General features: G+C 47.9%; 1 protein-coding gene across 3 annotated transcripts; it reads left to right on the top strand.

Annotated features, from left to right (window-relative positions):
• Window positions 1-2,515: 2,515 nt before the first annotated feature.
• ZNF740 (zinc finger protein 740) lies at window positions 2,516-12,665 on the top strand. 3 transcript variants are annotated; one of them, XM_039255045.1, is made up of 7 exons: window positions 2,516-2,797; window positions 3,667-3,980; window positions 6,786-6,935; window positions 7,280-7,369; window positions 7,814-7,937; window positions 8,243-8,361; window positions 9,332-12,665. In XM_039255045.1, exons 2-7 carry the CDS (start codon window positions 3,972-3,974, stop codon window positions 9,419-9,421), a joined length of 582 nt encoding a protein of 193 aa, XP_039110976.1. In that variant the 5' UTR covers window positions 2,516-2,797; window positions 3,667-3,971; the 3' UTR covers window positions 9,422-12,665. The 3 variants fall into 3 exon arrangements, with proteins under 3 accessions (XP_039110976.1, XP_039110974.1, XP_039110975.1); XM_039255043.1 differs by lacking the exon at window positions 9,332-12,665 and having other exon boundaries at window positions 8,243-9,055; XM_039255044.1 differs by lacking the exon at window positions 9,332-12,665 and having other exon boundaries at window positions 3,667-4,180; window positions 8,243-9,055.
• Window positions 12,666-12,802: the final 137 nt, after the last annotated feature.

Here is a 12,802-nt window from a genome sequence, read left to right as displayed (position 1 = left end):
AGTGGTTAAAGATAACTCACGGCTTTATCCCCTACCCTCATCATTTTACCCACTCTATGTTTTCCAAAATGAGTTTTGCACTCCTTGCAATTATTCTTTATCATGAAAATTTTAAAATCAGATTAAGTTCCACACAAAGTCCCGTTTTAATTAGAATTTAACTTAGTCTATAGCAAAAACTTATGCCGCTACACAAGTCTTTCTATTTACAGGCATGGTAAAGCTCTTCATTTAACTAAGATCTTTTTGTCTTTCACTAAGATAGTCTGATTTTCTTAATATATGATTCGTGGTTTCCTGTTAAATTTATTTCTAAAAATGTACTATTCTTGGGAGCACCAGGGTGGCTCAGTCAGTTAAGTATCTGACTTCGGCTCAGGTCATGATCTCACAGTTTGTGGGTTCAAGCCCTGTGTTGGGCCCTGTGCTGACAGCTCAGAGCCTGGAGCCTGCTTAGGATTCGGTGTCTCTCTGCCCCTCCCCCACTCATGCTCTATCTCCCTCTCTAATATAAACGCTTAAAAAATTAGAAATATAATATTCTTACTGTGAGATTATTTCATGACATGTTTATGATTAGTTATTGTTCTTATATTTAATATATACAATTTTTGTCTGTTAATCTCACATCTGGCCATGCTGCTAAATTCACTAGTTTTAGTTTTTTTTTGTCAACCAATTCGCTTTCTAGATGAATGTATCATATGAAAAAGAGACTTCTCAATAGCCAGGAGCTCCAGTAGAATATTAGCTTTGATGGTAAACATTCCTGTCTTATTCCTATTTTTGATTGGAAATTTCAAATAATTTCACATAAAGCATAACTTGCTCTAAAAAGGGGGGGGGGCTGAAAGATCATTGAAAAACTAAGAGAAAGTATTTTAAATGTATATAACAAGTAAAAAGTGAATATAACTTATAGAAGCAACAGAAGTTGTCACCTCCATTATTAGTGACCTACAAGTTTAAACAAAGAAATTACTATTTTTCACCTTTCAAATTGGCAACTGCACTAAAAATTCATAGCACCCAGGATTTCTATGTTGTAGGAGACGGGGACATTCACACATGGTTCTGAGTGAGCATGTAAACTGTTACAAACTTAAATTCAATTTTATAGGATTAAAAATTTAAATGCACATATCCTATATCCAAATCTGTTAAGTGCAAAAGTAGAACTATACAAGGATGTCCCTTATGGCACTGTTTATAAAAAAAAATAATGGGACTAACCTAAATGTTCATCAGGATGAGTCCAGACAAATCAAAGTACTAATATTAGTTGGTATATTATGCAACAACTGTTAAGATGTTAAAGAACTTAGACTTCTACAATGTAGCACTTGTGTCCTGCACCGTAGGCGCTCGATATACTCCGGATGAAAAAAAAATGTTTTTGTATGAACACAGAAAAAAGCCTGGAGGTGTATTTGCCGAACTGATAAAAAAGTGACTGTCTCCAGGAGCATAAGATAGTGGAAGAGAAACTTAACATTTGCCTTTTATTCTTTTGTGTGTGTGGACTTGTCAGAATAAGTATGAGCTAATTTTTTTAAATTAAAGACTGATTTCTGATGACGTTTCTCTATTTTATCTCAATGTTATTATATATCTAAGAGCACAAAGATTTGCTGCCAATGGCTCAAAACATGAAGCGCTCAGGGAAATGAAACCTGTCTACAAAGAGTAGTTGGGGATTCCTGTCTTCTTTCATAATTATTTTTTTCTTTTGATATCTCAATTAGTTCTTCTAAACTCACAATTTAGTAGAGCCTAGAGCAGAAGCTAGGACCTAAATGGAAATTGACATTTCCTTCCATTAAGTACACCTGACACAGTCTATCTTTAGCAGGACCTCTATCTTTAGCTAAAAGTTGGGAGATTTTGAAGAAAGGCTCAAGTTTCCATATTCCTAACGCTGGGCCCAGGCGCCACCCTGCATCGCTAAGTCTCTAATGTAACTACAGTCTTCTACTGAGGGGAGTCCTACGGCTTCTTCCTCCAGACAAGGAGACCAATGTCAGAAGTTGGAAAGTCTGGAATGAAGGAATAATTGGTATAACGTAACCAGAATGGCCTCGGGGTGCGCGGTGTGAGTACAAGGCAGAAACGTACAAAGTTAAGTCTTCTCCCAGCTGACTGGGCGGCCCCAAAATCTGCAGAGCTGGGCCTGATAGAAAACTCAGATAAGATCTCGGAGGTGGGCCTGATAGAAAACTCAAAGAGGATCTCGGCCAAGTTACGTGGAAAGGAGGAGTACAAACGACTCAGGCTCTATTTGGGGCTGCAGGCTGAGAATCAACACGGAAAACGTCCGCGAAGAAGGGAGACTGATGGCGTTTTTTCACGGAGCCTTAACCAGCCAACCCATCAAACGGCTCCCGGAGAACGTCACTTCACGGTGCTCGTTCCTGCCCTCAGCCAAGATGGCCGCCGAGGCGCGCCCGTACCATGGCGCACGCGCCGTTCCGCCGGTCTTCCCTCTTCCCGTCCTTCCGCGCGCCGGCAACGCCCACTCAACAGCTGCATTTCCCCCGCCTCCCAGCGTCCTCAGCCTCACCCCCTTTCTGGCTGCTCCCGCCGGTCCAGGCTCCGAGCCCGGAAGTGGATATTGCGGCTCGGCTGAGAGGACGAGGGGGAGGGGGAAGTACTTCCGGGGGAACGGGCCCCGGGTTGGTGTTTGTAAACTTGCCTCGGTCCCGGCAGGGCAGCGGCGGCCAAGGGGTTGGCACGGTGCGCTGGGACCTGGAGGAGGCGCCGCGCGGTGGGGGAGACTGCGGGAGGCCGCGCCTGGCAGGTAGAAGCACGCCTCAGGGAGCGCAGCGTCGTCCGGGCAGGCGGCAGCGCCTCAGCAGCTCGCAGGCCGTGGGGCGCCGCGCGGGAAGGGGGAGGGGAAGGGAGGAGGGGCGCGTGGCGAAGGGAGGGGGCTCGCCGGAGAGAGGAAGGGGCCCCGCGCGCGCGCGCGCACCGTTCTCCACCCGCCAGTCCGGCTGCGTCGCCGGCCCGGCGGAGGGGTTTGCTTGGCGGGGACGCGGGCGCGAGCACGCACCTCGCGCGCTCCTCGGCGCTCTCCTCCGGCTTCGTGCGGTGGGGCGCTGCGGCTGGGTGGCTGACTGGCAGGCTGGAGGAGGCGGAGGGAGGGGACGCGCAGCGCCGGCCTCCGTCTGCCTGCCCTCCACCTCCGCAGCGAGTTTCCGTACCTTCGGGCGGACTCGGAGAACGCGCACGTGTGGGCCGGCCCGGCGCACACTGCCAGTCCGGTTGCCGCCTGCCGCTGGAGCGTCCGGCGATAGCCGCCGTGCTTTCCTCCACCCTGGTTCTGGCCTCCTTAATAGAGTGCGAGGTTCGCGGGCCGGCCCACTGGGCACAAAAGCCCCGAGGGGCCTCCGCCCCCTTCTGTTCCTAAGATGGCAAATCCGAGCAGTTGGCCTGTTGCGGTTCCTCATGAGAGGCCCCAAATACTTTTACTCCTGTTGGCAGCTCCTCTTTGCCCAGGAGACCAGGTTCTACTCCTGACCTAGAAAGAAAACTCTGCTTGACTAATGGCCTCTTTCTGAGGTTCACAGAGAGCGCCCAACAAAAAAAAACGATAAAAGTTCACCCTACCCCAGGAGATACGGTCTGAGAATGTTGCACCTAACAGCCCCATTTCCTTTCTGGTTTCAGGTTTCTGAAACAGATTGTGGACGTCAGCGAGAGGATTCCGTTGGAAAACCAAGACTGGCAAGCTTTTTCTTCAGACCATAGGCAGGAGCCAGGCAGAGTCCAGGGATTCTCCGAACATCCATCTTCCCCTTGGAGGACACTAAATTCTGTTTGAAGACAAAGGCAGTTCAACATGGCAGCAGGACTGAAGGGACATGAAGGAGTTGTTACAGTGATTTGGTGACAGTTTCTTCAAACAACAGTGTCTTAGGCAAGGTGGATCGAGAAACTCCTGAACTTTTGGGTTGCATAAGTGAGAAATCAGCATGGCTCAGGTAAAAAGCTATAGAGTCCTCCTCCTTCAAGATCACTGGGAAGCGTGTTTGCAGTTTCACTCTTGAATGCTGCCTTAGTCAACATATTGACCAACCCAGTGAGCCAAGCTCTGTATTAAGCACCAGGGGGAGATCTAGAGGAAGGAAAGGAGACAGGCCACAGCCCCTGCCTTCAGGGAGCTTCCAGTCAAATGAAGGAGGTAGGCTATTCTGCATCACAGGCACCAATGGGACACTTGCAAAACAACTGAGCTTACACTTGGTACATTAAGCACTGAGGGGCATGAGGGAGTGAACAGTCTGGTGAATGCTTCATTTGTTTTTTCTTCCCAACAGGAATTAATTGAACTCCTGTTACATGCAAGGCATTGTGCGGGGGATACAAAGATGAATAAGATTGTCCCTGTCCCCAGCAAGCTTCCAGGCTAGTTGGGGCGGGGGGGAGGGGGGAAATGAAGAAACAGTTTATTATGTATCTTTATGTTCACAATACCTGGCGTCGTGGTTGGTTAGCTGTAGAGACTCAATGAATCTGTTGATTGAAGGAACGTGCAATAATAGAAGTATGTACACTGTAGAGAAGGGTACCTTTGGCTGGGTGGAAAAAAGCAGATGGAACTTGAAGGACACAGAGGATTTTGCTAGAAAAACAAGCAGAACAGGGCAGTCAGACAAGAACTGCGTGGTCAGAGACTTAGAAGCATGGGAGAATGAGACGTTAGGAGCACTACAGGTAGGTTAACCTGCCAGTTAAGCAGGAAAGGATTCAAATGGGCAAGGGGGGTGGGATAGGTAACGCTAGACGGAAAAGTTAGGGTGAGGGAGTTGTTTCCTGGAGAAGTAAGAGTATAATCCAAGGGCTTTTTATTCTCTGCTAAGGAATTAGACTGTATTCTGTAAGGAATGGGAAATCTCTGAAGAATGTTAAGCAGCAGAGTGATGTCAGGTCAGTGTATTTAGAAAGTACTTGTCGCTGTGAGGGTACAGGTTGGATTGGAGAGACAAGATGATGTGATAGGTTATCGTAAGCCTGGATGGCAAAGCCATGTACAGGCATCCCCAGAGTTTCTCCCAGCTTTCTTCCAAGGACCCTTCCCTCCCAGTCTCACCAGGATGGCAGCCTGATTACAGTATAATTGGCTTTCTTTCAGCTGCATGCATAGCTTCCTCCTTTCCATGCAGATTAGGAGCCCTTCAGTTTCTTCTTCCTTTGTTTGCAACCCACTTCACGGCATCATGTTCACTCTTGTTCTGAGAACATTGCCTTTCACTAATCACTAACTGGGCACCGCTAGACATTTATGCCTTAGTTTCATTCCCATCAACCCCATGAGAGTAGCTACTCTCATCAACATTTTGCATGTAAGGAAACAGGCCTAAAGAGGTAGAGTAATTTGCCCAAGATTATACAGTACAGATGTCAGAGCTAAGCTTTTCACCTGTAAACTTTTCTGTCCAAAGCCCTAGAAGAAAAGAGAAGGGGTCCTAGGATATACTAAAAGGAATTTTTTTTTTTTTAAGTTTGTTTATTTTTGAGAGACAGAGCACAAGCGGGGGAGGGGCAGAAAGAGAGAGATGGAGACACAGGATCCGAAACAGGCTGTCAGCACAGAGCCCAATGTCCAACGTGAGGCTTGAACTTGGGACTGGTGAGATCATGACCTGAGCTGAAGTCAGATGTTCAGTGGACTGAATGACCCAGGCACCCCTGAAAGGAATTTTTTTAAAAAACTTTTTTTTAATTTTTAAAAATTTATTTCGGAGAGAGAGAGACACAGCGTAAGCAGAGGAGGGGCAGAGAGAGAGGGAGACACAGAATTGGAAGCAGGCTCCAGGCTCTGAGCTAGCTGCCAGCAGAGCCCGACGCGGGGCTCAAACCCACGAACCATGAGATCATGACCTGAGCCGAAGTCGGACGTTCAACTGACTGAGCCACCCAGGCGCTCCTGAAAGGAATTTTTTAAATAAATCACTTGTGGAAGTTTGCTGACCAACTGTTTTTTTAAAGTGTTTCTTCCAGAAAAAAAAGCATTTCTTCAGTAAGAAAAGTAGATTCTCTAGTGCTGGCTAGACCAGGTCAGTTAGAAGAATGTAGCCATAAAAAGAGGAAATTTTCTTAACCATTCCTTGTTTAAGTATTGTTTAAACTGTATATAGAGCAGAGAATGAAAATCTATGGAGATGCACACAGATAAATGATTTTGGGAGTCAAGAGAAAGTGATATTCAACCCTAAAATTCTTCCAAATGATTTAATTTTTATATCTCTTAAAACTGACAACACTTAGTTTAAAATCTAAAGGGAGGAATGACCTAATTTTACTGATAAACATGTTTGTGGAACCTGATAGAATATGTATTTGGCCCCAGTGAGGTCTGCTGATCATAATTGGGCTCTGAAACGGCTGTTGAGAGAGGAAGGAGGAAAGTCTGCTAGAAATCTCCCATTTCAATAAGTCAGCTGGGCAGACCTTCATGCCCATTCACAAGGCCTAGAAATAACCCAGTAACGAGTAGACACGCCACACACCATACCTAGCACACTGCTGATGCTAAAAGTATCAATATTTGGTTATTCGCTTGATGTAGATCTAAATGCTGATGAATGACAAAATAAGTAATTTGTTCCTGGTGAGGTGAGTTAGGGAGGACTTTTGAAGGAAGCAGAGTTTCGCAGTAAGAGGGACACTCCCTAGAGAAGCAGTTTGTTTGTGGCTGGGTGTAAAAGGTAGTTCTGTCGAGGATGGCAACCTGTTTTTGCCCTGCCCTGCTAGGTGACCTGACACCTCATCTCCTTTCAACTTAGGCAAGTCTCCTGGCTTGTGAAGGCCTAGCAGGTGTGAGTTTGGTTCCCACTGCAGCCAGCAAGAAGATGATGCTGAGCCAGATTGCCAGCAAGCAGGCCGAGAACGGAGAGCGGGCAGGTAGCCCTGATGTGCTGAGGTGCTCAAGTCAGGTACCGCCTTTGAGTCCGTCGTGGCACCTGGGGATTGGGTGGCCCAAGCTCTGCCAGGAGGTGCTAAGCTCTGATTCTTCGGTGCTTCTGTGTAGGAAACTGGGGAAAAAGGACCCAGCTGGGGAGTGAATGAATGTGGGTATTTTACAGAGAGAAGGAAGGTCTTTTCTATACCTACAACCCTTAACACCATAGTACTTGGAGAGGAAATGGATGAGTACCTTCTCTAAACCTTTGGGGCAGGTGGTTATTCTGATTTATAACTTGCCTGAAAGCAGCATTTGGTTTCCAGTCTTTGTGTTCTGAGGTAGACTGTTGAGTTTAGATTTGATTTGTTTTCAAAGGGCCACCGAAAAGACAGCGATAAGTCCCGGAGTCGCAAAGATGATGACAGCTTGGCTGAAGCCTCTCATTCAAAGAAGACTGTTAAAAAGGCAGGTAATGGGGTAATCCCCAAATTGGTACCATTTTGTAATGGGGTAATCCTCCTCCTCTTCCCTCTGTGGTTCAACCTGGAGCTTTACCTAGATGTTTGGTCACTCATAGCCAGTGAGTGTGTCACTCAGAGTTCATCCATAGACCACTTTGGTATTTGATCTCTGCCCTCTCTGGAACATCCTTTGTAAGGGTAGGAGGGTCAAGGAAGCATGGGCTCCTGGGGCAAAAGGGCAGGCAGATCCCCTCTCAGGTCGAGTTTGATGGGGCCAGACAGCTTACCCATGCCCACCCCCTTCTTCAGAGGGTCTCTTCAAGCAATCTGGGAGATGGCAACACCAGAGAGATTACTTTGTCCAGCAACTGGAAATTGATCCAGATTAGAATGAGGGCAAAAAGGAGGCAGGGGATAGCCTTATGACATGCCCGATTATTGCCCCCAGGTGGTGGTAGTGGAACAAAATGGTTCTTTTCAAGTAAAGATTCCCAAAAATTTTATTTGTGAACACTGCTTTGGAGCCTTTAGGAGCAGTTACCACCTCAAGAGGCACATCCTTATTCATACTGGTAAGTCTTTTGCTCATATTTTCAGAGGCGAATAGTTTATGGTTTGTATTGTGCATGTGTATGTAGCTCTTGTTGGGTTTGTTTTAAAGGCTGAGTATTAGAAATAGAGGAAGAAGGTGAGTGAATGGGCTAGAGAAATTGCGTGATTCTGTTACAGTCTAGTGCCACTGAGACCAGCAGTTTTGAGGATCTTCCCCATTAGGTGTTAGTACATGGCTAAAAATTAAAATTTCTGGGAAAATACCTGGAATGAAGTCCCTGCCATGTGTACCTCCTGATACTAATTTTCTCTCCACCTCGGCCAGGTGAGAAGCCATTTGAGTGTGATATATGTGATATGCGCTTCATCCAGAAATACCACCTGGAGCGTCACAAGCGTGTGCACAGTGGTGAAAAGCCCTACCAGTGTGAACGGTGTCATCAGGTAAGCTCACATGTCATCCATCCACCCCACACATTGACTTTTCCTTCACCAGGAACCAGGGCCAGTTCCCATCCCCTACCCAACAAGGGACCACCTAGTATTCCTGGCCATGATAGAGTAAGTACCTCAGGGGAGGTATGTCCCTCTGGCCTTAGGCAGCTGATCATGGGGAGGGGCCATAAGAATAACTGTAGTAACAGTAGCATTTCTTGAGGATTTACTTTGTGCCGGGCACTGTGAGAGCATATTTGACGTAGACTATTTTATTTAATCTTCATGTTAACTCCATAAACTAGCTGTGTTGCTGTCATTTCACATATGGGGAATTTGAGATTTAAAGAGGTTTAGTTTCCTAAGGATACAGCAGATCAAGGGCAGAGCCAAGCTTCAGTCAAACTTTGGGGGTGGTGCTCCTGGAAGAAGAAATATAATCGCTGCCTTGGGGGTCAGTATCTGATCTGATGAGAATGTAAGAACTAGGACCAAAACAAGACAAGAACAAAAGATGAGAAATGATAACAACTAACATTTCCTGTTTGCTTTGTTCCGTCCTCTTAAACCGGATCTCAAAATACTAGAATAAAAGCTCCAGGAGGCAGAGATTTTGCCCCTCTGGTTCTCCACTCTATCCTCAGCCCCAAGAACTGTACCTGCCTTGAGACAGACATTCAATAAATATTGGATGAATAAAGCAGCCGTTCTGTGAGGAGGTACTTTTAGCCCCATTACAGAGGAGTGTACAGATTGAGCATTGCTGGCTACCTTGTCCAAGATTGCACCGCTCCTAAGTGGTAGAGCCAGGAATCAGACTTGAGAGCTTGCATGCTTAACCACCGTGTGCCCCTGCCATCTGTATCGTTGCTGAGGGCATGTGGAATGGGGCGTGTGCCTCCCGTGTGGGGAGGACAGAGCTAGCCAACAGGTAGCTGAGTTTCTCCTCTCCAGCACTTAATCCTTCCTTTCTTCTCAGTGTTTTTCTCGGACAGATCGATTACTCAGACACAAACGGATGTGCCAAGGGTGCCAGTCCAAGACTTCCGACGGGCAGTTTTCTCTATAGGCGCAAGGGGCCCTGGGTGGTGGGAGTGATCAGAAGAATTTACCGAAGAGCGCACCCCCTCTGGTCTGATGGTCCCACCACCACCCCGTCTGTACCTGTCCCCCCTCCTGGAGGAGTGGACCCAGGAGACCAGAAGAGTGCATCAGGGGACAGCAGCCTCAGAGCCTCAGCTCTGTAAATAATCTGAGACTATGAGTATCTCGGGGAAGTTCCTACAGCATTCCTGGGTAGGGAAGCTAGTCCCTGGACCCTTGGCTGAGGTTATAGGTGGGGACTCAAGGTACTGGACCAAGACTGGTGTGGCTCCCACAACCTTGGACTCCAGCTGGCAGCTGAAATGGAAAGGATTGGGGAGAGGGATTTGTTTGTTTGTCCTATTCTTGTTTTTGTTTATTCAAAAGCAATTTTAGCAGGTACACTGTGGATAAAGGTAAATTAGAGCCCTGGTCAAAGCAGGGACTATGGCTGGTCCAGTCCTCCCCAAAATTGAGTTTTTAGTTGCAGTTGATCCTCAGTGTTCCGCAGCCCTGCACCTCACTTCCTGTTTGAAGGAGAGTAGGATCAGGGATGGCAGCTGAGCTTACTTTGGCCTCCTTATACACTGTAGGGACAGAAGGAAGAATGGTGGGAGGAGCAGACGAGGGCTGGGTCCAACTGGCGTGGACGGGTACCTCTTATTTCCTTCAGGAAAGAGCAAGAATTGTGCCCAGGGCTGATGTAATGGCCCAGGCCACACTGGTACCTAATGGGGTCAGCTCAAGTGCCTTTTGGAGGAAACTTGGGTGAGAGTGGCCCATGAAGCCCTTTCGTGCCCTTTTTGGGCACTTGATCTTGGATATAGTTTGTGGCTACCTCGCTGCCATTGACTCCTGAGCCAGACAAAGGTGTTGAGCAGGTAGTCATGGATATCAAAGTGGGCTCTCTCTCCTTGTGCCCTCTTAGGAACCACCCGAGACTAGTCCCAAGTTGGGCAACAGCAGTTCAAGAAACAAAGGAGTTTGGTGTCCCCTGACATGAGTGTTGAGCAGTGTGAGCTGCTTTCCCTGCCCAAGTCCTATCACTGTATTCAGGTAAAGGAGATAGGGGTGTGGCTTTTGGTCCCAAAGAACAAGATCTTGGCTTCCTTCTTAATGGCCATCCCTACCCGACAAAGAATGCGGGGGAGGGAGGTGCTGCGGAGAAAGGACTCAGGAGGAAACCTTATGTGGGTTTTATTCTTAACTGTATTCTTTGCTCCTCTCTGCGCCAACACCACCACCTTATCTGCCCCCCAAAAAGTGATCAGGGGTGTATGTGTGCGCATGCGCACACTTGCGCATGAGTGTGTCCATTCACGTGTGTGCTTGTGTTTGTGTGCTTGGAGATGGCATATTATTGAGCCAAACCCTTTTCTGGCCCTCAGAGGAGGATGAGCATAAAGTAGCCTCCCACCCACCCCCAAATCTGAAGGGTGCTTGAGGTCCCAGCAGGAGCTGAGGAGCTCAGTTTAAGGGACTGAAGGGCTTTGTTTTGGAGGGGTTTTTTTAGATTGATTTAACAGGCTGGTTAGGGTGTTTAACCCAAGCCAGAGCTTGTGAACATGAATTTTCTAAAGTGAAATAAAAACCCTCTTCCTGCTATGGAGGGTTCAGGGGGTTGATTGACGCCCACTGGCCTGCCCTGACCTGTGGGGGGAGTAATCATGGATGCTTGGTGAACCTGACCAAGGTGTCAGTGGGGAACTGAGATAGCAACTCCAGGAAGTGTGATTTCATTTCCTACAAAATGTAGGGAACAGCAGCAGAAAACTCCTAGCTGTTACCTAATCAGGAGGAGATGGCTTGCGGGGGGGGGGGGGGGGGGGGGGGGGGGGGGGGGGGGGGGGGGGGGGGGGGGGGGGGCATCCATACCTCTGAAATGTGAGGATTTCAGGGAAAAAGAAAGGTGTGGCACCTTTCAGATTTTCCCTGACTGCACCTGAGATCCTTTGGGAGAGACTCTGGGGAGTGTATTTGCCACCTGAGCTCTTCTAGCTTTATGCTGGCACTTCCATTCGATAGGGTCCAGAACCTAGACCTCAGTCCTTGGAGCTGCCCTGTTGTCCCTGCAAGCAGGGTATCATCCTTTGTGTGAGTGAGCCCCTTTCCTGTTAGAGGGCTCTGCTGGGGCTGGAGTTGATCATTCACATCTGAGAATATATTCTCAGAAGGAGGCTACGTTCAGAAACTGTTCTCCCATGAGCACTTTTGAAAGTAGGAGGCTTTGTTCACTGTCACTTAGAGCTAATCTGTATAGGGTTGGAGTGTGGGTGGACAGAATCCCATGAGTGATCTATGCCCCTACGTGTGTGGACGTGTGCTTAGGTCAGAATGTGCTCTGGCCCCCCGCAGCCTCAGCCTTTTGCCTGGGCCGGTGGGAGAGAGGGAACGTGTGAACAGACGTGTGAAGAGTGTAATGGAAGCACCCCTGCCAAGGATTGGGTGTGGGGGAAACTCAGGAGCAGGTGGTTCGTTCTGTTGTCCAGGTGCTGAGGTTCTGGGGCCAGTGATGTGCAAGTAAAGAGGTGAAAAGGAGTGATTCGGCCCCTCCCCCCCCCACCCCCGAGGGTCCAGGAGCCCCACTCACACCCCAGGGAAACCACAGACTAAGAGCGCTGCAGAGGCTCCTGGGCCCAACACCCTAGCCCTCCTTAGCTGGTGGGGCCTAGCACTGGACAGATGCCTCAGGTGCATGTGGAGTGAAGGGAAAGGGAGAGGGCAGGCTCTCAGAGACCAGGATGTGGAATCTGGGGACCTGGGAAAGAGTAGCGCCCATTCCAGGTGGGCCATTGTACCAGGCCCTACTAGCCCTGCCCTTCCCTGCACCCATCTCTTCTCCGTCCACCCCCCTACAGCCTTTCATCACTTAGCTACTGATTGTGCCCCATGGCTTGACGTTGGAGGGTTAAATGAGACGTGGGGTCCCGCCACAACTTCTAACCCTCTCCCCCAGATGCTCTTTGCCTCTGCTACAGTCCTGGGGCTTTTATCTTAACCATCCCTCCTACTCTTCCTTTCTCTCTCCCACCTTCCCTCCTCCCCCCCTTTTTTTTTAATATACTTATTTTGCTATTGGGGGAGGGGAATATCAAATGAACAAGATCACTTTTAAATGGTAGTTTTTATAAGATGTTATAAACTTGTATCTTTTTACCATTAAAGTGCAGTGTATGTTCCTTCGTGATATATTTAGGATATTTAAATAAAAAGAAAATGGGGCTTTTCTACATACTATCTCTTTTTTGGGAAACCTTTTCTTTGGGGCCAAAGTGGTTATCCTTTTTTCCCCCACATATAAGCACCCCAGATGTCCTGCATCCTGGAAACCACCATGTAAAACTCTTCCTCCACAGGAGCAACAAGT

Source organism: Hyaena hyaena, unplaced genomic scaffold, assembly GCF_003009895.1.
Source record: "Hyaena hyaena isolate Hyena2069 unplaced genomic scaffold, ASM300989v1 scaffold_510, whole genome shotgun sequence".
In the NCBI taxonomy this organism is placed as follows: domain Eukaryota; kingdom Metazoa; phylum Chordata; class Mammalia; order Carnivora; family Hyaenidae; genus Hyaena; species Hyaena hyaena.
This window is presented reverse-complemented; position numbering and strand designations above follow the sequence as displayed.

What these genes read in the sequence shown, in the direction of transcription:
- ZNF740 (XM_039255043.1), top strand. An exon ending in TGCTGAGGTGCTCAAGTCAG is followed by an intron (nt 6,936 to 7,279) that starts GTACCGCCTTTG and finishes TTGTTTTCAAAG; the next exon opens with GGCCACCGAAAAGACAGCGA. An exon ending in GCACATCCTTATTCATACTG is followed by an intron (nt 7,938 to 8,242) that starts GTAAGTCTTTTG and finishes CACCTCGGCCAG; the next exon opens with GTGAGAAGCCATTTGAGTGT.